We start from the raw sequence: 27,780 nt of genomic DNA, 5'->3' as shown, positions 1-27,780 counted from the left end.
GTGTGTGTGTGTGTGTGTGTGTGTGTGTGTGTGTGTGTGTGTGTGTGTGTCTGTGTGTGTGTGATTCTTCTACCTCCCTTTTTTATCAACACAAGATAATCAAGCTTTACTCTCACAGAGAAAAGTCTTCTGAGTGATCAATTGCCAACGATACAACCTCACCTTAGTTTACCCTGACCTGTGAAAGATGGCCTTCAACAGTGGAGAATAAGGAGTTCTAGCTGAGATGTTTCATTAAGCGACATATTCATGGATCAGCTTTTGATGGCAGATTTTCAGGCTCCTTTTCTCCACTGCCAATAATTTTACAAAACACAATTTTAAAATTGTAGTCTTTATGGGAAACAATTCATCCTATAGATGTTGTCAAGGACAAAACATTTTCACTCCTGGGCAGTTTTGTTGTTCCCTTCCCTCACTGTCATGGCGCTAAAGCGGTAGCTCATCCCCAGATTAGGGGCCCAGGTGTAATTGTTCTTAAGTCTGAAATTGTAGGGGAGAGTTCTTTGAACTCATCTCTTCATGAGTTCAAAGAACATATGACAACTTATTGATAGAATGACTTTACACATGGCCATATTTTACACATTTACTATTTTACAGGTATAAAACCGAAAATGTTGACTTCCCCAGAGCCGAAGGGCCTTGTCCCATTTACAACAGAGTCACTTGAACTTATAGAAAATCACATTGCTAAAAAATGCAATGAAGACCCCGAAGAAGAAGAAGGTTTAAAACCAAGTCGTAATCTAGAAGCTGGCAAAAGACTTCCAATTCCCTATGGAACCCTCCCTCGAGGAACCGTGTCAGAGCCCTTGGAAGATGTGGATCCATACTACTATGTTAAGAGAAATGTAAGTATTAACTGTTATCATTGAAGCTATATTTTACTTCGCTTATATTCAGCCACTTGAAATGTAATTGAGATAAGACTTAAAGAAAATTAATAGAGAAGGCATTCTTTCATAATCTATTCTTTGTGGGGGTCAACATGCTCAAGATAGTTAAACCTGATAAAATATCTGAGTAATATATTATGGTTAATGACCGTAGTATATATACTGCTATTCCTTAATATAAGTGGCTATTGTGAAAATATGCTAATTACCATTTTCTGATTAGCAATTTTAAAACAATCATGAAATATTTAGAATATGGACAGAAATTTCAAATACCTTGATAACTTACTAGTCAAAACAGTACATTTATTTTTAATCATATATAAATCCACAAATTCAAACCTCCCTCATTTCCAGGAAGACTTTAGAGACCTAGAAATTATGTATACACAAACACACACACACACATACACACACACACACGCACACGCAAATGCACACCCTACCATCACAAACACAAAATAAGTACAAGAATGATTTCTGTTAGAAAATTCAGACATGTGGATTGATGAAGATAGATGAGTCTTGTTTCAAAAGCATGGTTTGGGGGCTGGAGAAATGTCTCAGTTTCTAATAGCACTGGCTGTTCTTCTGGACGTCATAAGATTGATTGCAGTCCCTGTACAGTAGGTCACAGCCTTTTGTAACTCTAGTTCCAGAAGATTTGACCTTCTTTTGGCCACTATGGGCACTGGGAATGCAAATAATTCATATATGCACACAGTGAAGACATCTATATACTTGAAATGAGATAAAATTTTAGGTACAGCTTGCAGAATACTTGGAATTTTAATAAAGCCAAGGTAGAACAGTTTAAGGACAAATGGAATGGCAACAGCCAAGATTGATTCTACAAGAGGGCATAGAAAGGGCTGTGCTATTACTGGAAAATCAGTTATGTTGTTGACTGTGGCAAACATGAGAGAGTGGAGGTGTCATCATGGAATTACTGTAGTGGACAAGGTCATTTGGGGTGAATGTGGCAGATGAATAAAACCAAGCTAATACCTTTCTTAATTAAAAGAAAAGTGATCAATACAGAAAATAAAATAGAACATAAAAGACAGGGAGAAATATAAGGTAGAGAAGAGGAGGAGAGAAAGAGATGAGGGAGAAGAGAAGGGGTGAGAATGGGAAGAGGAAGAGAAGAGAGATAGGTAGAAATGAAGAGAGGGGAGGAAGGGACTTGTATATTACAGTTAATTTACCTAGTGTACAAACTGATAGTTCTTAGTATAAATGGCTTTTATGTAAATATGATGATTACTGTCTTCTAATTATCTATTTTTAAATAATCATAAAATATTTACACTATAAAAGAAAAAGAGAGAAGGAGGAGAGAAAGAACAAGAAGGAAATAGGGTAGAGGGAACCCTGAGATTCAGTGTCTATGTCAGGAAAAGAAACAGTAAAATATGACTGATGAAAAATGCCAATGTCTGTAGCTTGAAAGAGTGAAGTTACATTGACAGAAAGTGAAATAAAGTTTATTTACTAGCATCTTGATATTCATGTATCATATTCACTGATGTTATATCTAATGAGGAGATGAGACTGAACGAAAATATCTGCAGAAAAATACATTCATTGCATAACTGTTCCTATAATAATGTCATGGTGTCATTTGAAATATTTTAAGGACATTTTAGTTAAAATGCAAGTTCAGTCCTCATTTGTATTGTTCTGGCACTCACTTTGTGGTGTGCTTGAGTTGATAATGGCCAGTAACCTTAGGATTGCCTGTCAATATTGCAGCCATCTTAATACTGAGTAAGGTATGCAGGCATGCTAGACATGGGAATACTGCCATTGAAGATAAAATCAAAGCTCTTAAGAAACAAAACAAATACTTTATGACAGGCCCCATGTCCAGCAGTAGTTGGCCAAAAAAAAAAAAAAAAATTGTGATTTTGATTCTTTTGTCAGGGTGGCATGTTTGGAGACAGGGATTCCCTGAGTAGCCCTGGCTGTCCTGGAACTCACTCTGCAGTCCAGGCTGGCCTCGAACTCAGAGATCTGCTTGCTTCTGTCTTCTGAGTTCTAGGATTACGGGTATAAGTTTTTATTAAAAGTATAAGGCTTTGCTTTTTGTTGTTGTTTTTTTTTGTTTGTTTGTTTGTTTTGTTTTTTGGTTGGTTGTTTTTGTTGTTGTTGGTGGTGGTGGTGGTAGTGGTGTGTGTGTGTGTGTGTGTGTGTGTGTGTGTGTGTGTGTGTGTGTGTGTGTGTGGAGGGAGAGAGAGAGTGTGCTGTTTCTGTTGGAATTTTTTGTCATTTTTCTTTAACTTGTTATGTTTTGGTTTCTTTGAGAAAGAATGAAGGAACCTGAAGTTGGTTGGATACGGGTGTGGGGAGGATCTTGGAATGAGTTGAGAAAGGACAAAGAATATAATCAAAGCTTACTATATGAAAAATTAAATAAAATGTGAAATAACTACAAAAATCTCAAAACAACATTTTGAGTGATTTAGGATCCTAGCAGCTATGAGGCCCATGGGTTGAAATTTGCCAGTGACTTCATGCACTCTAAAGCCTGCAAATGTGACTTCATGAACTCTGAAGCCTGCCAGGGTGACCTCATGCTCTTTGAAGCCTGACTGGGTGACTTTATGCACTCAGTGCTGCTCTCAGTAACATCACACTGTTCAAGTATCTGGGTTGTATTTGGCTTACTCTCTTACACATAGCACAGAGACAAATAATCATAAAATTAAGACTATGTATGAAATCAGGAGAAAACCTGAAAGTACGCATCCCTTCACAATGACACACACATATATTGAACTCCACATGGAGTCTGCAATTGTTTTGGAAGCTACTATGGAAAGTAGAATTTACACAACCAGGTATATTATTTGTTTCTACCTGTTTTATTTAAGTGGAGATGGGAGAATAGGTACAATAGTTAAACAAAGCCTCATAGCAGTTATATATTGAACTACACTTATCTGAGAATTGAGACCCAGAGTAGATTCCAGTTAGAGCAGACATGCATGGAGAAGTGTTGGCAGTTGTATATTCTTATAATTTCTTTTTCATATGCGTCTGTCAACATAGGAAGCAATAAGTCATACCTCCTATATCATTATCAGAATATATGGTAGACTGTATAGTCTATTCTATTGCATATAAGATTAATTTTTAAGCCAGGCCTTCTGGCAGGGCTATAATTCTCAAACAACAAAGTATTGCAGATTCAAGTCCTCTGTGGTCTAAACTGTGAGTTCAAGGTCAGCCTTAACAATTTAATGAAATCTATTTTCAAGAGAAAAAGAATATAAAGATCCTCAGGAGAAATAATGGAAGAGAGTTTGCCCAGCACACATGAGGCCCCTGTCACAGAGGAAGAAAATATTACATATTTTTTATTTATAAAAATATAGTTATCTTATTATATAACATGCTATGTTATGTTATGTTTTATGTTATAACACATGACATTTAATCTCATAGTTTTCAGAATTAACTGGATTTTCAGTGTTAGCTGGATCAAACTCAGGGCCTGCTGAAGGGTGAACAAACACTGTTCTTCAAGTTACATTACCAGACAGTACATGTTAATGCACCCCTACATTAATACTTTCTCTGAAGGGACATATATAGTAAACACACACACACACACACACACACATATATATATATATACATATACACACACACATATATATATACACTTTCAATTACCATATATAATATATACCATATACATTATAGTAATGTTCATTTATATGAACAAATGTAAAAATGAGCACACATATGTATGAATGTACATAAGCCCACATGTACATATGTATAAATAAGCCCATCCACCTACCTATATATTGAACAATGTCTGTTTTAGAATATTTATGTTTCTTACTATATTTATTAAGACTTAGTACTTTAGTATCCACAATCCTTGTGTTTATATTACATAAATTACTATTTTTAGATAGGTTCATATCAATAATATTAAATAAGTTAGGTTTTGTAAAAACATTAATTTTTAGGATTTACCTTGTAATTGTTTTATTTTTTTATTCGATATTTTCTTTATTTACATTTCAAATGCTTTCCCGAAAGTCCCCTATACCCTCCCACCTCCCTGCTCCCCTACTCACCCACTCCCATTTCTTGGCCCTGGTGTTCCCCTGTATTGGGGCATATAAAGTTTGCAAGACCAAGGGGTCTCTATTCCCAATGATGGCCGACTAGGCCATCTTCTGCTACATATTCAGCTAGAGACACGAGCTCTGGGGATACTGGTTAATAATTGTTTTATTTTTAATATATTTTATTTAAAATAGAATTACATAAATTATCCTCTTATTTTCTCCCCTACAGTGTCTCCCTCATAAATAATATAAACAATTGATGTGAGATTTGACCATTGCTTTTATAACACTTCATTGACTTTTTTTCTGATATAAAATTAAAATTTTTACATTCATTAAGTTATGAGATAAAGGCCCTCTGATGCTTTGAATGCAAATCCACACACCATCTGAAGAGTTTCTTTTTCATTAGTTCAAGGTGTGATTGCACCATAATGACTTTCTTAAGTACAAACCAGCAAAAAATAAATAAATTAATTAATTATTAAAATAAAATAAGTGGTGAGCTATCAGGCAAGTCCAAATATAAGTGAAAACTACTCCCTTTGCTTTAAAAACAAATGTCAAAGCCAATGAAAATATGAAATAATTTCAAACTGGTGAGCATTGGTAATATGTTGCTTCAGTTCTCCATTCTGTTTGTTAATGTCTTTCCTGTGGTTCCTTACAGACTTTCATGGTCTTAAACAGAAGCAGAGTCATCTTCAGGTTCAATGCGGTTTCCATCTTCTGCACATTGTCTCCTCTAAACTCCCTCAGAAGAGCAGCTATCAAGGCTTTGGTGCATCCATATCCTTTCAAAGTGTGATGGGTTGTGTCATCGGCATACTAAAAATAAGTCCTGATGTTCTGTCATTCAACCCCTGTTGTAGTAATATTTAACAAATATCAATTCTTATTCTTCAAATAGAATGACATGTATTTTCAATATTTACAAAAGAATCTCGCCCCTTATATCTACAGATGCAATTTACTGGTCTTTTGTAATGTGATTTCTTCTCCATTATTCCTTGACCCTGGCTTACCCTTTTTCGCCTGCTGATTTTAATCAGCGTTCTCACTGACAGCATACTTATGTGCATGAGTAATCTACCAGAATGGATATTGGCAATAGAGTAAGTTACTTAGTTTTGCTATATATAATAAAGTCTGTAATTATATTTTGGTTTTAACATTTTAATATTTATTGTATTCCATTAAATTACAAAAACATGTTATGAAATGAAACATGATACTATTTAAATTTTTAAATGTTTAAAAAAGTTATAAAGACAAGAGGTTTGTTTCACTCACAGCTTTGAAGGTTCAAGAGCACCTATGCTGTTCAGCTTCAGGGACAATTAGGTCCTCTCACCTAATTAACCTGTGGCCTGTGGAAACAGGAGAAGCTCTTTCAGAAGCAGCCATTCATGTCTTGATGCTGTAAGCCCATGACTGGTATGAAGCCTGCCACAACTTTTCTCTTACTCTTCTTGTGGGTCTTGTGCAAACAAGCAGGCATGCGCTCCAGTGCCACAAGGACCTTCAAGTGCACCCCACGTCTAGTGCTCCGTAAACTCTTGCCTCACCATGATCGGGATCAAGTTCTAAATATGTAGAATATTGTAGACATCTGAAAACAAACCTCATCTTCATATTTCTTTTCTGTATATACTCGTATGTTTGTGGGGCATAGCAATATGAACACCATGACTAAATTTTCTAAATAAAACAAACATGTATATGCACATACACATATATATAGATGTATATTCATCAATTTGGGGTTTTATTTTGCCCTTTCATTCTTCTTACTTAATTCCTGTTGGTGTTATTTTATTTGATTCATGTTCTTTATACCACTTGCCTTTGACTCCTGTTCCAGACTCTTGAATCCTGGAATTACATCTTCTTATCACGACTTTACATATCTACAGTTCTATATAGACTGAAGGTTTAATTATATTAATTAATTATGTTCATTGGAATATTTAGGTCCTTTGCTAAATGTATATACCATGTTTCACCTCATGCTTGTTTTCTTCCTTATTTAAAGCTTTCTTTCCTTCTTTTTTCTTTCTTTCTTTCCTTCTTTCTTTTTCTTTCTTTCTTTCTTTCTTTCTTTCTTTCTTTCTTTCTTTCTTTCTTTCTTTCTTTCTTCCTTCCTTCCTTCCTTCCTTCCTTTCTTTCTTTCTTTCTTTCTTTCTTTCTTTCTTTCTTTTGTTCTTTCTTTCTTTCTTTCCATTCATTAATATATTGCCAGTTTTATATGTTTCGCTGTGCACGAAAATCTAAAATGTCTGTTTTAGGAGACTAATGAAACAGTATATTAGGGTTTTTTTTTTTTTTTTTTTTTTTTTTTTTTTTTTGCTGGTGGTGGTTTTTGTTTTTGTTTTATTTTGTTGTTTGTTTACTTGATTAATTGCTAGAAAATAAAGCTATTTGGCAATAACTTTGAGCTCTAACACTATTCTTAAAACTAGGGGATTTTGCAAAGTAACTATGATACTGACTCATCAAAAAATACATGTTTATGTGTGTGTGTGTGTGTCTGTCTGATTGTCTTTTCTTTTTTTTTTTTTTCCTTTACAGTTTTACTTTTTATTTCTTTTTTTTTTCTTTCCATTTTTTACTAGGTATTTAGCTCATTTACATTTCCAATGCTATACCAAAAGTCCCCCATACCCACCCACCCCCACTCCCCTACCCGCCCACTCCCCCTTTTTGGCCCTGGCGTTCCCCTGTTCTGGGGCATATAAAGTTTGTGTGTCCAATGGGCCTCTCTTTCCAGTGATGGCCGACTAGGCCATCTTTTGATACATATGCAGCTAGAGTCAAGAGCTCTGGGGTACTGGTTAGTTCATAATGTTGATCCACCTATAGGGTTGCAGATCCCTTTAGCTCCTTGGGTACTTTCTCTAGCTCCTCCATTGGGAGCCCTGTGATCCATCCATTAGCTGACTGTGGGCATCCACTTCTGTGTTTGCTAGGCCCCGGCATAGTCTCACAAGAGACAGCTACATCTGGGTCCTTTCGATAAAATCTTGCTAGTGTATGCAATGGTGTCAGCGTTTGGATGCTGATTATGGGGTGGATCCCTGGATAAGGCAGTCTCTACATGGTCCATCCTTTCATCTCAGCTCCAAACTTTGTCTCTGTAACTCCTTCCAAGGGTGTTTTGTTCCCACTTCTAAGGAGGGGCATAGTGTCCACACTTCAGTCTTCATTTTTCTTGAGTTTCATGTGTTTATGAGATTGTATCTTATATCTTGGGTATCCTAGGTTTTGGGCTAATATCCACTTATCAGTGAGTACATATTGTGTGAGTTCCTTTGTGAATGTGTTACCTCACTCAGGATGATGCCCTCCAGGTCCATCCATTTGGCTAGGAATTTCATAAATTCATTCTTTTTAATAGCTGAGTAGTACTCCATTGTGTAGATGTACCACATTTTCTGTATCCATTCCTCTGTTGAGGGGCATCTGGGTTCTTTCCAGCTTCTGGCTATTATAAATAAGGCTGCTATGAACATAGTGGAGCATGTGTCCTTCTTACCAGTTGGGGCATCTTCTGGATATATGCCCAGGAGAGGTATTGCGGGATCCTCCGGTAGTACTATGTCCAATTTTCTGAGGAACCGCCAGACTGATTTCCAGAGTGGTTGTACAAGCCTGCAATCCCACCAACAATGGAGGAGTGTTCCTCTTTCTCCACATCCTCGTCAGCATCTGCTGTCACCTGAATTTTTGATCTTAGACATTCTGACTGGTGTGAGGTGGAATCTCAGGGTTGTTTTGACTTGCATTTCCCTGATGATTAAGGATGTTGAACATTTTTTCAGGTGCTTCTCTGCCATTCGGTATTCCTCAGGTGAGAATTCTTTGTTCAGTTCTGAGCCCCATTTTTTAATGGGGTTATTTGATTTTCTGGAGTCAACCTTCTTGAGTTCTTTATATATATTGGATATTAGTCCCCTATCTGACTTAGGATAGGTAAAGATCCTTTCCCAATCTGTTGGTGGTCTCTTTGTCTTATTGACGGTGTCTTTTGCCTTGCAGAAACTTTGGATTTTCATTAGGTCCCATTTGTCAATTCTCGATCTTACAGCACAAGCCATTGCTGTTCCATTCAGGAATTTTTCCCCTGTTCCCATATCTTCAAGGCTTTTCCCCACAGTTTCAGTGTCTCTGGTTTTATGTGAAGTTCTTTGATCCATTTAGATTTGACTTTAGTACAAGGAGATAAGTATGGATCGATTCGCATTCTTCTACATGATAACAACCAGTTGTGCCAGCAGCAATTGTTGAAAATGCTGTCATTCTTCCACTGGATGGTTTTAGCTCCCTTGTCGAAGATCAAGTGACCATAGGTGTGTGGGTTCATTTCTGGGTCTTCAATTCTATTCCATTGGTCTATTTGTCTGTCTCTATACCAGTACCATGCAGTTTTTACCATAATTGCTCTGTAGTAAAGCTTTAGGTCAGGCATGGTGATTCCACCAGAGGTTCTTTTATCCTTGAGAAGAGTTTTTGCTATCCTAGGTTTTTTGTTATTCCAGATGAATTTGCAAATTGCTCCTTCTAATTCGTTGAAGAATTGAGTTGGAATTTTGATGGGGATTGCATTGAATCTATAGATTGCTTTTGGCAAGATAGCCATTTTTACAATGTTGATCCTGCCAATCCATGAGCATGGGAGATCTTTCCATCTTCTGAGATCTTCTTTAATTTCTTTCTTCAGAGACTTGAAGTTTTTATCATACAGATCTTTCACTTCCTTAGTTAGAGTCACTCCGAGATATTTTATATTATTTGTGACTATTGAGAAGGGTGTTGTTTCCCTAATTTCTTTCTCAGCCTGTTTATTCTTTGTGTAGAGAAAGGCCATTGACTTGTTTGAGTTAATTTTATATCCAGCTACTTCACCGAAGTTGTTTATCAGGTTTAGGAGTTCTCTGGTGGAATTTTTAGGGTCACTTATATATACTATCATATCATCTGCAAAAAGTGATATTTTGACTTCCTCCTTTCCAATTTGTATCCCCTTGATCTCCTTTTGTTGTCGAATTGCTCTGGCTAATACTTCAAGTACTATGTTGAAAAGGTAGGGAGAAAGTGGGCAGCCTTGTCTAGTCCCTGATTTTAGTGGGATTGCTTCCAGCTTCTCTCCATTTACTTTGATGTTGGCTCCTGGTTTGCTGTAGATTGCTTTTATCATGTTTAGGTATGGGCCTTGAATTCCTGATCTTTCCAGAACTTTTATCATGAATGGGTGTTGAATCTTGTCAAATGCTTTTTCTGCATCTAACGAGATGATCATGTGGTTTTTGTCTTTGAGTTTGTTTATATAGTGGATTACATTGATGGACTTTCGTATATTAAACCATCCCTGCATCCCTGGAATAAAACCTACTTGGTCAGGATGGATGATTGCTTTAATGTGTTCTTGGATTCGGTTAGCGAGAATTTTATTGAGGATTTTTGCATCGATATTCATAAGAGAAATTGGTCTGAAGTTCTCTATCTTTGTTGGATCTTTCTGTGGTTTAGGTATCAGAGTAATAGTGGCTTCATAAAATGAGTTGGGTAGAGTACTTTCTACTTCTATCTTGTGAAAAAGTTTGTGCAGAACTGGAATTAGATCTTCTTTGAAGGTCTGATAGAACTCTGCACTAAACCCGTCTGGTTCTGGGCTTTTTTTGGCTGGGAGACTATTCATAACTGCTTCTATTACTTTAGGGGATATGGGACTGTTTAGAAGGTCAACTTGATCCTGATTCAACTTTGGTACCTGGTATCTTTCCAGAAATTTGTCCATTTCGTCCAGGTTTTCCAGTTTTGTTGAGTATAGCCTTTTGTAGAAGGATCTGATGGTGTTTTGGATTTCTTCAAGATCTGTTGTTATGTCTCCCTTTTCAGTTCTGATTTTGTTAATTAGGATTTTGTCTCTGTGCCCTCTAGTGAGTCTAGCTAAGGGTTTATCTATCTTGTTGATTTTCTCAAAGAACCAACTCCTCGTTTGGTTAATTCTTTGAATAGTTCTTCTTGTTTCCACTTGGTTGATTTCACCCCTGAGTTTGATTATTTCCTGCCGTCTACTCCTCTTGGGTGAATTTGCTTCCTTTTTTCTAGAGCTTTTAGATGTGTTGTCAAGCTGCTAGTATGTGCTCTCTCCCGTTTCTTCATGGAGGCACTCAGAGCTATGAGTTTCCCTCTTAGAAATGCTTTCATTGTGTCCCAAAGGTTTGGGTACGTTGTAGCTTCATTTTCATTAAACTCTAAAAAGTCTTTAATCTCTTTCTTTATTCCTTCCTTGACCAAGGTATCATTGAGAAGTGTGTTGTTCAGTTTCCACGTGAGTGTTGGCTTTCTGTTATTTTTTTTGTTATTGAAGATCAGCCTTAGTGCATGGTGATCTGATAGGATACATGGGACAATTTCAATATTTTTGAATCTGTTGAGGCCTGTTTTGTGACCTATTATGTGGTCAATTTTGGAGAAGGTACCATGAGGTGCTGAGAAGAAGGTATATCCTTTTGTTTTAGGATAAAATGTTCTGTAGATATCTGTCAGATCCATTTGTTTCATCACTTCTGTTAGTTTCAGTGTGTCCCTGTTTAGTTTCTGTTTCCATGATCTGTCCATTGGTGAAAGTGGTGTGTTGAAGTCTCCCACTATTATAGTGTGAAGTGCAATGTGTGCTTTGAGCTTTACTAAAGTTTCTTTAATGAATGTGGCTGCCCTTCTATTTGGAGCATAGATATTCATAATTGAGAGTTCCTCTTGGAGGATTTTACCTTTGATGAGAACGAAGTGCCCCTCCTTGTCTTTTTTGATGACTTTGGGTTGGAAGTCAATCTTATCAGATACTAGGATGGCTACTCCAGCTTGTTTCTTCATACCATTTGCTTGGAAAATTGTTTTCCAGCCTTTTATTCTGAGGTAGTGTCTATCTTTTTCTCTGAGATGTGTCTCCTGTAAACAGCAAAATGTTGGGTCTTGTTTGTGTAGCCAGTTTGTTAGTCTATGTCTTTTTATTGGGGAGTTGAGACCATTGATGTTAAGAGATATTAAGGAAAAGTAATTGTTGCTTCCTGTTATTTTTGTTGTTAAAGTTGGCATTCTGTTCTTGTGGCTGTCTTCTTTTAGGTTTGTTGAGGGATTACCTTCTTGTTTTTTCTAGGGCATTGTTCCCGTTCTTGTATTGTTTTTTTTCTGTTATTAACCTTTGAAGGGCTGGATTCGTGGAGAGATAATGTGTGAATTTGGTTTTGTCGTGGAATACTTTGGTTTCTCCATCTATGGTAATTGAGAGTTTGGCTGGGTATAGTAGCCTGGGCTGGAATTTGTGTTCTCTTAGTGTCTGTATAACATCTGTCCAGGCTCTTCTGGCTTTCATAGTCTCTGGTGAAAAATCTGGTGTAATTCTGATAGGCTTGCCTTTGTATGTTACTTGACCTTTTTCCCTTACTGCTTTTAGTATTCTATATTTATTTAGTGCATTTGTTGTTCTGATTATTATGTGTCGGGAGGAATTTCTTTTCTGGTCCAGTCTATTTGGAGTTCTGTAGGCTTCTTGTATGTTCATAGGTATCTCTTTCTTTATATTTGGGAAGTTTTCTTCAATAATTTTGTTGAAGATGTTTGCTGGTCCTTTGAGTTGAAAATCTTCATTCTCATCCACTCCTATTATCCGTAGGTTTGGTCTTCTCATTGTGTCCTGAATTTCCTGGATATTTTGAGTTAGGATCTTTTTGCATTTTCCATTTTCTTTGATTGTTGTGCCGATGTTCTCTATGGAATCTTCTGCACCTGAGATTCTCTCTTCCATCTCTTGTATTCTGTTGCTGATGCTCAAATCTATGGTTCCAGATTTCTTTCCTAGGGTTTCTATCTCCAGTGTTTCCTCACTTTGAGTTTTCTTTATTGTTTCTACTTCCCTTTTTAGGTCTAGTATGGTTTTGTTCATTTCCATCACCTGTTTGTATGTTTTTTCCTCTTTTTCTGTAAGGACTTCTACCTGTTTGATTGCGTTTTCCTGTTTTTCTCTAAGGACTTGTAACTCTTTAGCAGTGTTCTCCTGTATTTCTTTAAGTGATTTATTAAAGTCCTTCTTGATGTCCTCTACCATCATCATGAGATATGCTTTTAAATCTAGGTCTAGGTTTTCAGGTGTGTTGGGGTGTCCTGGACTGGACGAAGTGGGAGTGCTGGGTTCTGATGATGGTGAGTGGTCTTGGTTCCTGTTAGTAAGATTCCTACGTTTACCTTTCGCCATCTGGTAATCTCTGGAGTTAGTAGTTATAGTTGACTCTATTTAGAGATTGTTCTTCTGGTGATTCTGTTGCCGTCTATCAGCAGACCTGGGAGACAGATTCTCTCCTCTGAGTTTCAGTGCTCAGAGCACTCTCTGCTGGCAAGCTCTCTTACAGGGAAGGTGCGCAGATATCTTGTTTTTGGACCTCCTCCTGGCCGAAAAAGAAGGCCCAAAACAGGGCCTTTCTCCGAAGCTGTGTTGCTTTGGCAGTTCCCAGAAGCTGTCAGCTTCTGTGGTGCAGACTCTCACCTGTGCAGACTAAATTCCTAAGTTCCAGGGAGTCCTGCTCCTGAGGCTGAGTCCTCCTCCCAAGCCAGGCGGACACCTGTCCTCTGGTCCAGACGGTGGCCGGCTGTCTGCAGCCCGCCAAGGGTGCTGCCTCAGCGGCTCTGTGCTTCTGCCCGTCCCAGAAGCTGTCCGGTTCTCTGGCGCACCCTCTAACCTGTTCAGACTAATTTCCTAAGTTCTGCTGAGTCCCGGAACCCTGATTGTCTTTTCACGTACTACCAAGTTAGTTATGATAAAAATCCCCATTTGGAATATATTTGATATAATTTAATTATGTACTACTACTGGGAAGAAGTTGTTCATCAAATCCTGTAGCCAATGCTAGCATACAGGAGTCACTGAAGCGCTCCAGCAGCTCTTTGTTAAGTTTCTAAGGGAACAGCCTTTTTGATTACTGTCTGTAGATTGTTTCCATCCCACCAAACTGATCAAATTTTACTTTCCAGATAACTTATGCTTCATAGTTGATGACTATCAAAGACATAACATTTTCAGAATTAACAATATAGTTTCTTCAACATTTTGTATTTATGTGTGTGTGTGTGTGTTTTTTTTTTTTTTCCCTGCAGGAATACTTTGCTTGGGATTTACGCATTTGAAATACTTGTAAAAGTCATTGCAAGAGGTATCTGGGCAGGTTCATTTTCCTTCCTTGGGGATCTTTGGAACTGGCTTGATTTCAGTGTAACTTTGTTCGAGTGAGTAGTATTTCAAGTTTTAAACATTTTAATGATTTCAGTTAACATGTGTCATTCAGAAAATTGTCTCTGGGTGGTCATTATAAATGAAAGGAATGGGTGGTTTGCTGTCTTATAAAAAAGGGAAATCTCTTAACAGGATGCATTGTAAGTGGTTTTTGCTTTTGTTGCTGAGTACAGAATGAACTTAAGAGTTAGGGGAGGTATCCAGCTGACTTGAGGCTCAGTATTTAAGCATTTTATGTGGTTCATGGTTTTAGACCAGTAAATATGCTACATATTCAAGTAAAGTTTTTAAGTACTCACAGACTTTTCTGGAGTGTTATATATAATGCTAATTCTTATCTAACTTTTAAATATTTGTATGGATTCTATTCTTTTTCATGAATATAGAAATGGTCACTAGAGCCAAATTTCTATTAAAATGATTTTAAAGGAGATTCTACCTTTTCTTAAAAACATTTTTATAAACAATAATAGTAATGTCTACCATATAGTAAGAATAGAATGAAATGACTAGCATCATTATAATTATTATCATTACTATTACTATTTGAGTTTTTATTGCAGCCATTAACACTTACCTAAACTGACTGACTGCAAGTATATATTGTGTGCATGCACACATTTATGAAGTTTGAATATATTGTTCCATTAAATTCCTACAAAATTCCTTTGAATAAGGAAATATCCTCTACAAATGACACAATTATGGCACAATATGTTAACCACAAGTCCTGTCACACAGCTAGGAAACAGTGGGTATTATTTCTACATTGGCATCCTGGCCACAGACAAGATTCACTTACACAGTACACACTCTCCCTTTTGTCTTCATTGCTGTTCACCATCAGGTTCCTCATCATAAGGAGATTAAATACTTGAGATAAGCCATATAATACATAAGAGAGGACTGCCTAGTCTGGCCTCAATGAAAGAAGAGGCACCTAACCCTTGAGAGACTTGAGGCCCTAGGGAGTGGGGAGGCCTGGTACGGACTGGAATGGGGCAGAGGACATCCTCTTGTAGACAGGGGGAGGGGAAGAATGGGATGTGGAGTTGTCTAAGTGTAGACTGTGGGAGGAAGTGATGACTGGACTGTGGAAAATATAAAAGTAATAAATAAATAAATAAACAAACAAACAAATAAATATGTAAATAAAAACAGCTAGCAGGTTTCCTTATTTTCATTGTCCCTTTTTTTTTTTTTTTTTTTTTTTTTCTTTTCGGGACAGGGTTTCTCTGTGTAGCCTTGGCTGTCCTAGAACTCACTTTGTAGACCAGGCTGGCCTCAAATTCAGAAATCTGCCTGCCTCTGCCTCCCAAGTACTGGGATTAAAGGCGTGTGCCACCATGCCCGGCTTCATTGTCATTTTTTGTAATCAGGTAACATTTCATGAACACATTATAGTTTGTAGTTTCACTGGAATTTAGCATAGAGCAAAAGTGTTGTAAACTCAGAGCTTGAATGTGTGAACTATTACTACATAAGGCTGCCTTGTCCAGAGCAAATTTTTATGTCAATCAATAATAAAGCTACTTCTAGAGTGGAATCATGGGAGCAAGGAATATCCTCAGAAGTATAATTTTATAGGAGCTTTCAAAGACCATGGGCTCAATGAGTTCAAAATAACTCTTCTTTACTCTCACAGGCTAATCACAAGGTTTTCACCTCTAAGCTCCTTTTTAATGCTTAAAACTATCAGAACTTTCCGAATTTTGAAGATTATCCCTTTGAACCACGGTAAGAAATGCTACTGGATTAATTTTCTCCATTGGGTAGTTTTGTGGGTTCATGGAGTCACTTGAACTGTCTGATTATTACTTAGAGAAAAGACATTAAGTTGAAGATTGCCTCAACTTCTCCAAAGCTTCTCAATCTATCCAAAAATCATCTAAATCTATTTGTTAAGAATGTTAAGAAAAAAATACATTTAAATGTTGTTAGATGATATAGCTTGTTATACAAAAATATAGATAAAAATCAGTCATGCTTTCATTTCCAATTATCTTTATTAACAGTAAAATAACTTATTTTTTATAAACTCAATGGATAGCAGAGATAGATTCTAATATGCTTCTTTTGCCTCCTTTCCTCTCCTTTCACCAAGAAACCAGTTTAAATGAATGAAAATAGCCTAATATGATTATTAGCACACTGTGTCAGAAACACAGATGAACGAGTTTGGGACCTGATACAATGTCACACTTGAACAAAGTACAATAAAATCACAAATTGAAAGGTTTCAATTCCAGAAGTTTGCAAGAGAATCCTGTCCACCTTGGTAGTCTGGCCAGGGTTAGTGTAGATTTATTCCAGTCTTCATTGCTCCTACTAATGCTCATATCACACAACATGTAGCACAGAGTAAATATATGTAAATCCTTTATTTATGTTATTTACAAATAATTACAAGTTAGAAAATATATAGCAGAGTTCAAGAGGTTTTGAAAATAGGCATGAGAAATGTATAGAGAGCCTTTATTGATAACATAATGTAGCTAAGACAGAATTAGGGAATAAGATGCTATTCACACCATAGGAAGGGTCTGGATAGAGAGTGAAGATACAGTTAAGTCTAGCTGTGAGTTAAAAGGGCAGAAACTGAGTCATATTAGAAACTGTAGGTTCGGAGCCAGAAGGTGAGCCCAGAGCCAGGCAGATACCAGTAGCATGTATTGCATCAGTAATGGAAGAACTGAGCCTAGCTGAAACACTGGGGATTATCAGGAGTTCTGTGTCTGTTGGTCCTTACCAAAACCAGGTATCCATAGCACTGCAGTGCTAACTTCCTATCTCTTTATAAGTTCTGGGGATGGAGTTACACCCTTCCCTCAGTACAGCATGTTCTGTAAAGTCTTGGGCCTGGCTTTTCTTTAGTATGCTCATGCACACTTACAGTCTCAGTTTACACAGGTAAAGTCAAAGGGCAACATGCTTTATGCTCTCCAGAATAAGTCATCTTCCATTCTGTGAGTGCCAGGCAGATGGCATTGTTAACGGACATATTGGGACCACAATCATCTCCACCCTCAAAATGTAGTTCAAAACTGCTTATGAAATGGACGTTTTCTTGGCTAAGGCACCTCTTGAGAAGCCACTACTTTACATAATCTGGAATAGAGTAAGGCTTGCCCTGATCTCAGCTAATACAATCCCCTTTATTCTCAGTATGTACCAAGTAGGTATACCAACATGTTCAGATCAGGAATATTTTCAAAGATAAAGCAGAGAGCGGTGATCCTGTAAGTGGAGGATGGTCGGGAGTAGATAGTTTCCATTTCCAAGTGTGCAGGCAGATGCTCTGCTGACCAGTACCTTTAAATGTGTCCTTAGAAAGAAAAGGAAAAAATGTAACAGGTTCACTTAGCTGTTGTAAATAATACATCATGATAAAATCATTAGGTAAGGATGCCCAAGGGTGGATGCAATGTATCATTATAAGCAAAAGAAAGAAAGAAGGAAGGGAGGAAGGAAGGGAGGAAGGAAGGAAGGAAGGAAGGAAAGAAAGAAACAATATAGCAAGCTCACTGACAACATGCAAGTCTGGATACACTGTGTCAAAAGTGAAATCTAGAGGTGATTTTCTGGTCAAAACACTGTGGAAAAACAGATGTGTCCACATTACGAACTTGAAATACAGGCTGAGTCATCAAGATCAGTAGACTAAAGGGTTGATGTAATGAAAAATCAACCAGTAAATATTTACAGTGTCAAGTTGCATATATTAAACAGGGATGTTTTAGGATTTATGAATTACAACCCAGTGAATACACTTAACAAAAGTATTTTTGGCATGTCAACCCAACCCAAGACTCAAGCCAGAGAAGGAAATATATAGTCCTGTTCTGGTGGCAACATAACACCTTTAACTTTCTTTGTACCATGAGAATAATAAGACCATAAAATGTCAGCATTTTCCTCTTTGCCAGAGGAATTGTTAAGAAAGATTAGAGAGTTTTAGTCAAGTCAAGAAAAATAGGACAATAGAGTTGTGAGTGGATGTGTCATGAGCATCTCTTTCTTGTCCAAGGAAAGTAGAGGACCTGCTAACAATATAGACTATATGGACTGATAGAGGAAGACAGGGAGAGAAGTATGTCATTCAAAAGATAAGAACTTCATCTGTACATTGAATAGAAACAAGAACAAAAATCATCTGGAATTGTAGCTTCATTGACTTTTAAAACTGTTTTTAGTCTTTAAATTTTGTTTTGCTTTTATCATTTATTGATCATACCCATCTACCACTACCTCCATCCAACTCACTCTACGGCCCCATTCCATCTCCATGCCACCATTTCTTGTGTTATTAATACAACCTCGTTGCATATGTCAAATTTCCAAAGCTGTGTTGACCAGTCCAAGATGTGCACCAGATTGTGCCACTCTGATTTTGAGGCTTTTCACAGTTGGGTTGGGGGTGCTAGATTCTGTCAGGTAGAATATGAAATTTAGGTAAAATAGACATATCCATACATTTTAAATATGATAAAGTGATATGATTATAATATGTACAAATATTAAGTGGTCATACAGGTAATCATTATCAATGCACCAAACAAAGCCAGAGTTTGAAGGAAGACTAAAGAGGTTGGTTCTGTTTCACCTGATGATGAGATTGATAAATGAATGAGAGAAAACTGCATTCGATATTCTGCATGATTGACCTTGAAAAAGGTATTAGCTTAGATATTAATATATGCTTTCCCAAGATGTATTAGAACATGTTTCTCTGAGTTTTTAATTGAAGGAAGCCTTTAAAAGCAGAAATATACTTTTTCTAGATAAATCAGACAGTATTTTATTTTTCCATTAATTTATAAACTTATTTTACATCCTGATGTCAGTCCCCCACCTTCTAGTTCCCGACTCTCATGCAGCCTATCTCCCATCCCCCCCCCCCTTCCCCTCTGAGATGGGAGAGTCACTCTTCCTGGGTTCCAACCCACCTGTGCACGTCAAGTCACTGCAGGCCTATGAACATCATCTCCCACTGAAGCCAGACAAGGCAACCCAATTAGGCAAACAGGATCCACAGGCAAGCAACAGAGTTGGGGACAGCTCCTATTCCAGTTGTTGGGGGATTTGAATGAAAAACAAGCTGCACTTCTGCTATATATGTTCAAGGAGCCAAGGTCCAATCTATGTATGTTCTCTGGTTGGTGGTTCAGTCTCTTAGAGCTTCCAAGGGTCCAAGTTATTTGTCTGTTGGTTTTTCTGTGGAATTCCCATCCAGGTCCCTAGGTCCTTCTCCCAACACTTCCACAAGACTCCTTGTGTTCCTTCTAGTCTTTGTCTGTGGTTCTCTGCATTTATTTCAGTCAGCTGCTGGGTGGAGCCTCTCCAGAGGACAGTTACGCTAGGTTCCTGTCTGTAAGCATAGCAGTATCATTAATAGTGTCAGATTAGTACTTGTCCATGGGATGGGTCTCCCAAGTTAAGCTTGTCATTGGCCATTCCCTGACCTCTGCTCCATCTTTACCCTTGTACCTCTTGTAGGCAGGAGAAATTTTAGGTTGAAAGTTTTGTGGGTGGGTTGCAGGCCTTATCTCTCTACTAGGACTCTTGCCTGGCTACAGGAGATGGACACTTCACTCTTCCATATTCCCCCACAGTTGGAAGTTTTAGATTTAGACACAACTATGCTGGAGTTTCTGTAATCCCAGGTCTCTGTGCAGGTCCTAGAGATACCCCACCCACCCACTGAGAGGGGATAGGCAGAGGAACAGGTGTAGGGTGGGGATCAGGTGTAGGGAGAACTGGGGCAAGTGAGGGATGAGAGACTGAGCAGAGACAGTATTTTAAATCAGTGCCTATTTGCTTTTCTTACTGTTTTAACAGCCTAGGTACTGTCAAGCAGACACCCACTTAAAATAATGTTTCTGAATTATCTCATTACGGAGCATTAAGTATCTAATAACTAGCAATGATACAGAACCCTCTAGCTGTGACTGTGGCTCTTAGTATTTGTTAGACCTTAGTCCAGTAGGACTTAGAAAGGAGGACCGATTTAATGACTTCAAAGGGACAGGCATTTGCCCCAGGAGAGGTTTTCTGAAGCAGCTTTGTTGAAAATATTTTTCTTTTTAAGCTAAAAACACATGTCTTTCTTCCCAGGCCTGCAGTCTATTGTGATGACACTGGCCCAGTGTTTGAAGAAACTATTTGGTGCCATTGCCCTAGCTCTGTTTTTTCTGGCTGTGTTTTCACTACTTGGAATGGGCCTCTTCATGGGCAACCTGAAGCACAAATGTCTGCGGTGGCCAGAAGAAAATGAAAATGAAACGCTGCACAACAGAACTGGAAGCCTTAACTATAGTCCAGGTAAGAGTCACTCCATCTAATGACAGAGAAGTCTTTAGAGAAATCAACACTCCATTTCGGGAAAAATTATAAATCTTATAACTATACTCAAGAACTAATTTGAATCTCTTTTTTTTTCTTTTTAGTTCAAAATAACAAATTTCCCAATTTTCAGACAGCTAATTGGGAGAACATAAATCTTGCAAAGTCCTGTAAATTTAATTTTTAAATTTATTCTAGAGAGATTAAAGTTTACCATTTTGGCCACTTTTAAATAATTATTTAAGCAGGGTTTCCTGGCCAGCGGAGTTGCCTGACACCCGCAAGGGCCCACACAGGATTCCCCACGGGATCCTAAGACCTCTGGTTAGTGGAACACAGCGCCGGCCCCAATCCAATCGCGCGGAACCTGAGACTGCGGTACATAGGGAAGCAGACTGCCCGGGCCTGACCCGGGACAAAAGCCCCTTCCGCTCCACTCCAGCCCAGGGCTTCCTGGCCAGCAGAGTTGCCTGACACCCGCAAGGGCCCACACAGGATTCTCCACGGGATCCTAAGACCTCTGGTGAGTGGAACACAACTTCTGCCAGGAGTCCAGTTCGAACACCAGATATCTGGGTACCTTCCCTGCAAGAAGAGAGCTTTCCTGCAGAGAATACTCTACCCACTGAAACCAAGGAGAGTGCTACCCTCCCAGGTCTGCTTATAGAGGCTAACAGAGTCACCTGAAGTACAAGCTCTTAACAGAGACAACTATAACAGCTAGCTTCAGAGATTACCAGATGGCGAAAGGCAAACGTAAAATCCTACTAACAGAAATCAAGACCACTCAACATCATCAGAACGCAGCACTCCCACCCCACCTAGTCCTGGGCACCCGAACACAACCGAAAATCTAGACCCAGATTTAAAAGCATTTTTCATGATGATGATAGAGGACATCAAGAAGGACTTTCATAAGTCACTTAAAGAATTACAGGAGAGCACTGCTAAAGAGTTACAGGCCCTTAAAGAAAAGCAGGAAAACACAGCCAAACAGGTAGAAGCCCTTAAAGAAAAACAGGAAAACACATCCAAACAGGTAATGGAAATGAACAAAACCATACTAAAACTAAAAAGGGAAGTAGACACAGTAAAGAAAACCCAAAGCGAGGCAACGCTGGAGATAGAAACCCTAGGAAAGAGATCTGGAACCATAGATGCGAGCATCAGCAACAGAATACAAGAAATGGAAGAGAGAATCTCAGGTGCAGAAGATTCCATAGAGAACATCGACACAACAGTCAAAGAAAATACAAAATGCAAAAGGATCCTAACTCAAAACATCCAGGAAATCCAGGACACAATGAGAAGACCAAACCTACGCATAATAGGAGTGGATGAGAATGAAGATTTTCAACTCAAAGGACCAGCAAACATCTTCAACAAAATAATTGAAGAAAACTCCCCAAACATAAAGAAAGAGATGCCCATGATCATACAAGAAGCCTACAGAACTCCAAATAGACTGGACCAGAAAAGAAATTCCTCCCGACACATAATAATCAGAACAACAAATGCACTAAATAAAGATAGAATATTAAAAGCAGTAAGGGAGAAAGGTCAAGTAACATATAAAGGAAGGCCTATCAGAATTACACCAGACTTTTCACCAGAGACTATGAAAGCCAGAAGAGCCTGGACAGATGTTATACAGACACTAAGAGAACACAAATGCCAGCCCAGGCTACTATACCCGGCCAAACTCAAAATTACCGTAGATGGAGAAACCAAAGTATTCCACGACAAAACCAAATTCACACAATATCTTTCCACGAATCCAGGCCTTCAAAGGATAATAACAGAAAAGAAGCAATACAAGGACGGAAATCACGCCCTAGAACAAACAAGAAAGTAATCCCTCAACAAACCAAAAAGAAGACAGCCACAAGAACAGAATGCCAACTCTAACAACAAAAATAAAAGGAAGCAACAATTACTTTTCCTTAATATCTCTTAATATCAATGGACTCAATTCCCCAATAAAAAGACATAGACCAACAGACTGGCTACATAAACAGGACCCAACATTATGCTGCTTACAGGAAAACCCATCTCAGGGAAAAAGACAGACACTACCTCAGAGTGAAAGGCTGGAAAACAATTTTCCAAGCAAATGGTCTGAAGAAACAAGCTGGAGTAGCCATTCTAATATCGGATAAAATCGACTTCCAACCCAAAGTTATCAAAAAAGACAAGGAGGGACACTTCATAGTAATCAAAGGTAAAATCCTCCAAGAGGAACTCTCAATTCTGAATATCTATGCTCCAAATGCAAGGGCAGCCACATTCATTAAAGACATTTTAGTAAAGCTCAAAGCACACATTGCACCTCACACAATAATAGTGGGAGACTTCAACACACCACTTTCATCAAGGGACAGATCGTGGAAACAGAAACTAAACAGGGACACAGTGAAACTAACAGAAGTTATGAAACAAATGGACCTAACAGATATCTACAGAACATTTTATTCTAAAACAAAAGGATATAACTTCTTCTCAGCACCTCACGGGACCTTCTCCAAAATTGACCATATAATTGGCCACAAAACAGGCCTTAACAGATACAAAAATATTGAAATTGTCCCATGTATCCTATCAGACCACCATGGCCTAAGACTGATCTTCAATAACAACATAAATAATGGAAAGCCAACATTCACGTGGAAACTGAACAACACTCTTCTCAATGATACCTTGGTCAAGGAAGGAATAAAGAAAGAAATTAAAGACTTTTTAGAGTTTAATGAAAATGAAGCCACAACGTACCCAAACCTTTGGGACACAATGAAAGCATTTCTAAGAGGGAAACTCATAGCTCTGAGTGCCTCCAAGAAGAAACGGGAGAGAGCACATACTAGCAGCTTGACAACACATCTAAAAGCTCTAGAAAAAAAGGAAGGAAATTCACCCAAGAGGAGTAGACGGCAGGAAATAATCAAACTCAGGGGTGAAATCAACCAAGTGGAAACAAGAAGAACTATTCAAAGAATTAACCAAACGAGGAGTTGGTTCTTTGAGAAAATCAACAAGATAGATAAACCCTTAGCTAGACTTACTAAAGGGCACAGGGACAAAATCCTAATTAATAAAATCAGAAATGAAAAGGGAGACATAAAAACAGATCCTGAAGAAATCCAAAACACCATCAGATCCTTCTACAAAAGGTTATACTCAACAAAACTGGAAAACCTGGACGAAATGGACAAATTTCTGGACAGATACCAGGTACCAAAGTTGAGTCAGGATCAAGTTGACCATCTAAACAGTCCCATATCACCTAAAGTAATAGAAGCAGTTATTAATAGTCTCCCAGCCAAAAAAAGCCCAGAACCAGACGGGTTTAGTGCAGAGTTCTATCAGACCTTCAAAGAAGATCTAATTCCAGTTCTGCACAAACTATTTCACAAAATAGAAGTAGAAGGTACTCTACCCAACTCATTTTATGAAGCCACTATTACTCTGATACCTAAACCACAGAAAGATTCAACAAAGATAGAGAACTTCAGACCAATTTCTCTTATGAATATCGATGCAAAAATCCTCAATAAAATTCTTGCTAACCGAATCCAAGAACATATTAAAGCAATCATCCATCCTGACCAAGTAGGTTTTATTCCAGGAATGCAGGGATGGTTTAATATACGAAAATCCATCAATGTAATCCATTATATAAACAAACTCAAAGACAAAAACCACATGATCATCTCGTTAGATGCAGAAAAAGCATTTGACAAGATTCAACACCCATTCATGATAAAAGTTTTGGAAAGATCAGGAATTCAAGGCCCATACCTAAACATGATAAAAGCAATCTACAGCAAACCAGGAGCCAACATCAAAGTAAATGGAGAGAAGCTGGAAGCAATCCCACTAAAATCAGGGACTAGACAAGGCTGCCCACTTTCTCCCTACCTTTTCAACATAGTACTTGAAGTATTAGCCAGAGCAATTCGACAACAAAAGGAGATCAAGGGGATACAAATTGGAAAAGAGGAAGTCAAAATATCACTTTTTGCAGATGATATGATAGTATATATAAGTGACCCTAAAAATTCTACCAGAGAACTCCTAAACCTGATAAGCAGCTTCGGTGAAGTAGCTTGATATAAAATAAACTCAAACAAGTCAATGGCCTTTCTCTACACAAAGAATAAACAGGCTGAGAAAGAAATTAGGGAAACAACACTCTTCTCAATAGTCACAAATAGTATAAAATATCTTGGCGTAACTCTAACTAAGGAGGTGAAAGATCTGTATGATAAAAACTTCAAATCTCTGAAGAAAGAAATTAAAGAAGATCTCAGAAGATGGAAAGATCTCCCATGCTCATGGATTGGCAGGATCAACATTGTAAAAATGGCTATCTTGCCAAAAGCAATCTACAGATTCAATGAAATCCCCATCAAAATTCCAACTCAATTCTTCAACGAATTAGAAGGAGCAATTTGCAAATTCATCTGGAATAACAAAAAACCTAGGATAGCAAAAACTCTTCTCAAGGATAAAAGAACCTCTGGTGGAATCACCATGCCTGACCTAAAGCTTTACTACAGATCAATTGTGATAAAAACTGCATGGTACTGGTATAGAAACAGACAAGTAGACCAATGGAATAGAATTGAAGACCCAGAAATGAACCCACACACCTATGGTCACTTGATCTTCGACAAGGGAACTAAAACCATCCAGTGGAAGAAAGACAGCATTTTCAACAATTGCTGCTGGCACAACTGGTTGTTATCATGTAGAAGAATGCGAATCGATCCATACTTATCTCCTTGTACTAAGGTCAAATCTAAGGGGATCAAAGAACTTCACATAAAACCAGAGACACTGAAACTTATAGAGGAGAAAGTGGGGAAAAGCCTTGAAGATATGGGCACAGGGGAAAAATTCCTGAACAGAACAGCAATGGCATGTGCTGTAAGATCGAGAATTGACAAATGGGACCTAATGAAAATCCAAAGTTTCTGCAAGGCAAAAGACACCGTCAACAAGACAAAAAGACCAACAGATTGGGAAAGGATCTTTACCTATCCTAAATCAGATAGGGGGCTAATATCCAACATATATAAAGAACTCAAGAAGGTGGACTTCAGAAAATCGAACAACCCCATTAAAAAATGGGGCTCAGAACTGAACAAAGAATTCTCACCTGAGGAATACCGAATGGCAGAGAAGCACCTGAAAAAATGTTCAACATCCTTAATCATCAGGGAAATGCAAATCAAAACAACCCTGAGATTCCACCTCACACCAGTCAGAATGTCTAAGATCAAAAATTCAGGTGACAGCAGATGCTGGCAAGGATGTGGAGAAAGAGGAACACTCCTCCATTGTTGGTGGGATTGCAGGCTTGTACAACCACTCTGGAAATCCGTCTGGCGGTTCCTCAGAATATTGGACATAGTACTACTGGAGGATCGAGCAATACCTCTCCTGGGCATTTATCCAGAAGATGCCCCAACTGGTAAGAAGGACACATGCTCCACTATGTTCATAGCAGCCTTATTTATAATAGCCAGAAGCTGGAAAGAACCCAGATGCCCCTCAACAGAGGAATGGATACAGAAAATGTGGTACATCTACACAATGGAGTACTACTCAGCTATTAAAAAGAATGAATTTATGAAATTCCTGGCCAAATGGATGGACCTGGAGGGCATCATCCTGAGTGAGGTAACACATTCACAAAGGAACTCACACAATATGTACTCACTGATAAGTGGATATTAGCCCCAAACCTAGGATTCCCAAGATATAAGGTACAATTTGCTAAACACATGAAACTCAAGAAGAATGAAGACTGAAGTGTGGACACTATGCCCCTCCTTAGAATTGGGAACAAAACACCCATGGATGGAGTTACAGAGACAAAGTTTGGAGCTGAGATGAAAGGATGGACCATGTAGAGACTGCCATATCCAGGGATCCACCCCATAATCAGCATCCAAACGCTGACACCATTGCATACCCTAGCAAGATTTTATTGAAAGGACCCAGATGTAGCTATCTCTTGTGAGACTATGCTGGGGCCTAGAAAACACAGAAGTGGATGCTCACAGTCAGCTAATGGATGGATCACAGGGCTCCCAATGGAGGAGCTAGAGAAAGTACCCAAGGAGCTAAAGGGATCTGCAACCCTATAGGTGGAACAACATTATGAACTAACCAGTACCCCGGAGCTCTTGACTCTAGCTGCATATGTAACAAAAGATGGCCTAATCGGCCATCACTGGAAAGAGAGGCCCATTGGACACGTAAACTTTGTATGCCCCAGTACAGGGGAACGCCAGGGCCAAAAAGAGGGAGTGGGTGGGTAGGGGAGTGGGGGTGGGTGGGTATGGGGGACTTTTGGTATAGCATTGGAAATGTAATTGAGCTAAATACCTAATTAAAAATGGAAAAAAATAAATAATTATTTAATTGTAATTTTTCATTTTATCACTTACAATGTTTAAGATTACTCTAAAAGTAAGACAGTCACCTTCATATGGAAATCAAGTCATTAGATTTTGATGACTGGTGTACCTTTAAGATACTTTTTAGTTCTAACTTTTAAAGAAAGGGAAACATTTGAAACATAAAACAATAAATAATAATGTAATTTCTTACCTTCTGGACATCAGTAAATAAACTTATGAAGTTTTTCATAATTTTTCAGAAGATGCACAGCAATAGCTGTGGTACCATCAGCAACAGAATAGGAAACGAGAGGAATTTGATGATGCTTCAAGGTTTTATTGCCTGCTAGACAAGGAAGCTGGGGTTCAACACAAGCTAAAACTATATTAAATTCATCTTTTAACTGTGAATAAACTCATATTGGACTCCTCTCGTGTTAGGCCACTGTAGACAATATTTGGGAATGTGTCTATGTTTGTCTATTCAAAATACTTAATCTTTTAAACGTATGCATCTTTTTATGTTAATTTCACGCTTTATCATCACTAGCATAAATCATACCAATTGAGCTCCGTGGCCAACTGCATAGTATGATTGTGCTTTAATATGAACTGCGAGCACATGAACACACTAAATGTTTCATTTCTTGTGTGTTTCTACCCCAAAACCAAATTTAGAATGGAAGATCAGAGGAGGTGCACATTCTAGTTCCTGAATCTTACTGAAACATCCACTGGTTTTTTTTTTTTTT

General features: G+C 38.2%; 1 protein-coding gene across 1 annotated transcript in view; it reads left to right on the top strand.

Moving 5' to 3' along the window:
• Positions 1 to 27,780, top strand: part of Scn7a (sodium channel, voltage-gated, type VII, alpha) — a 111,485-nt gene that overhangs the window by 26,936 nt on the left and 56,769 nt on the right. Inside the window, exons 2-7 of the mRNA NM_009135.2 lie at positions 604 to 854; positions 5,661 to 5,779; positions 6,016 to 6,105; positions 14,144 to 14,272; positions 15,925 to 16,016; positions 20,394 to 20,600. Of these exons, the coding sequence (NP_033161.2) occupies positions 618 to 854; positions 5,661 to 5,779; positions 6,016 to 6,105; positions 14,144 to 14,272; positions 15,925 to 16,016; positions 20,394 to 20,600 (874 nt within the window). The 5' untranslated portion in view covers positions 604 to 617. The remainder of the gene's footprint in view (positions 1 to 603; positions 855 to 5,660; positions 5,780 to 6,015; positions 6,106 to 14,143; positions 14,273 to 15,924; positions 16,017 to 20,393; positions 20,601 to 27,780) is intronic.

The sequence above is a fragment of the Mus musculus genome, chromosome 2, assembly GCF_000001635.26.
Source record: "Mus musculus strain C57BL/6J chromosome 2, GRCm38.p6 C57BL/6J".
In the NCBI taxonomy this organism is placed as follows: Eukaryota; Metazoa; Chordata; class Mammalia; order Rodentia; family Muridae; genus Mus; species Mus musculus.
Note: the sequence above shows the minus strand (reverse complement) of the source record. Positions and strands in the feature narration are given on the sequence as shown.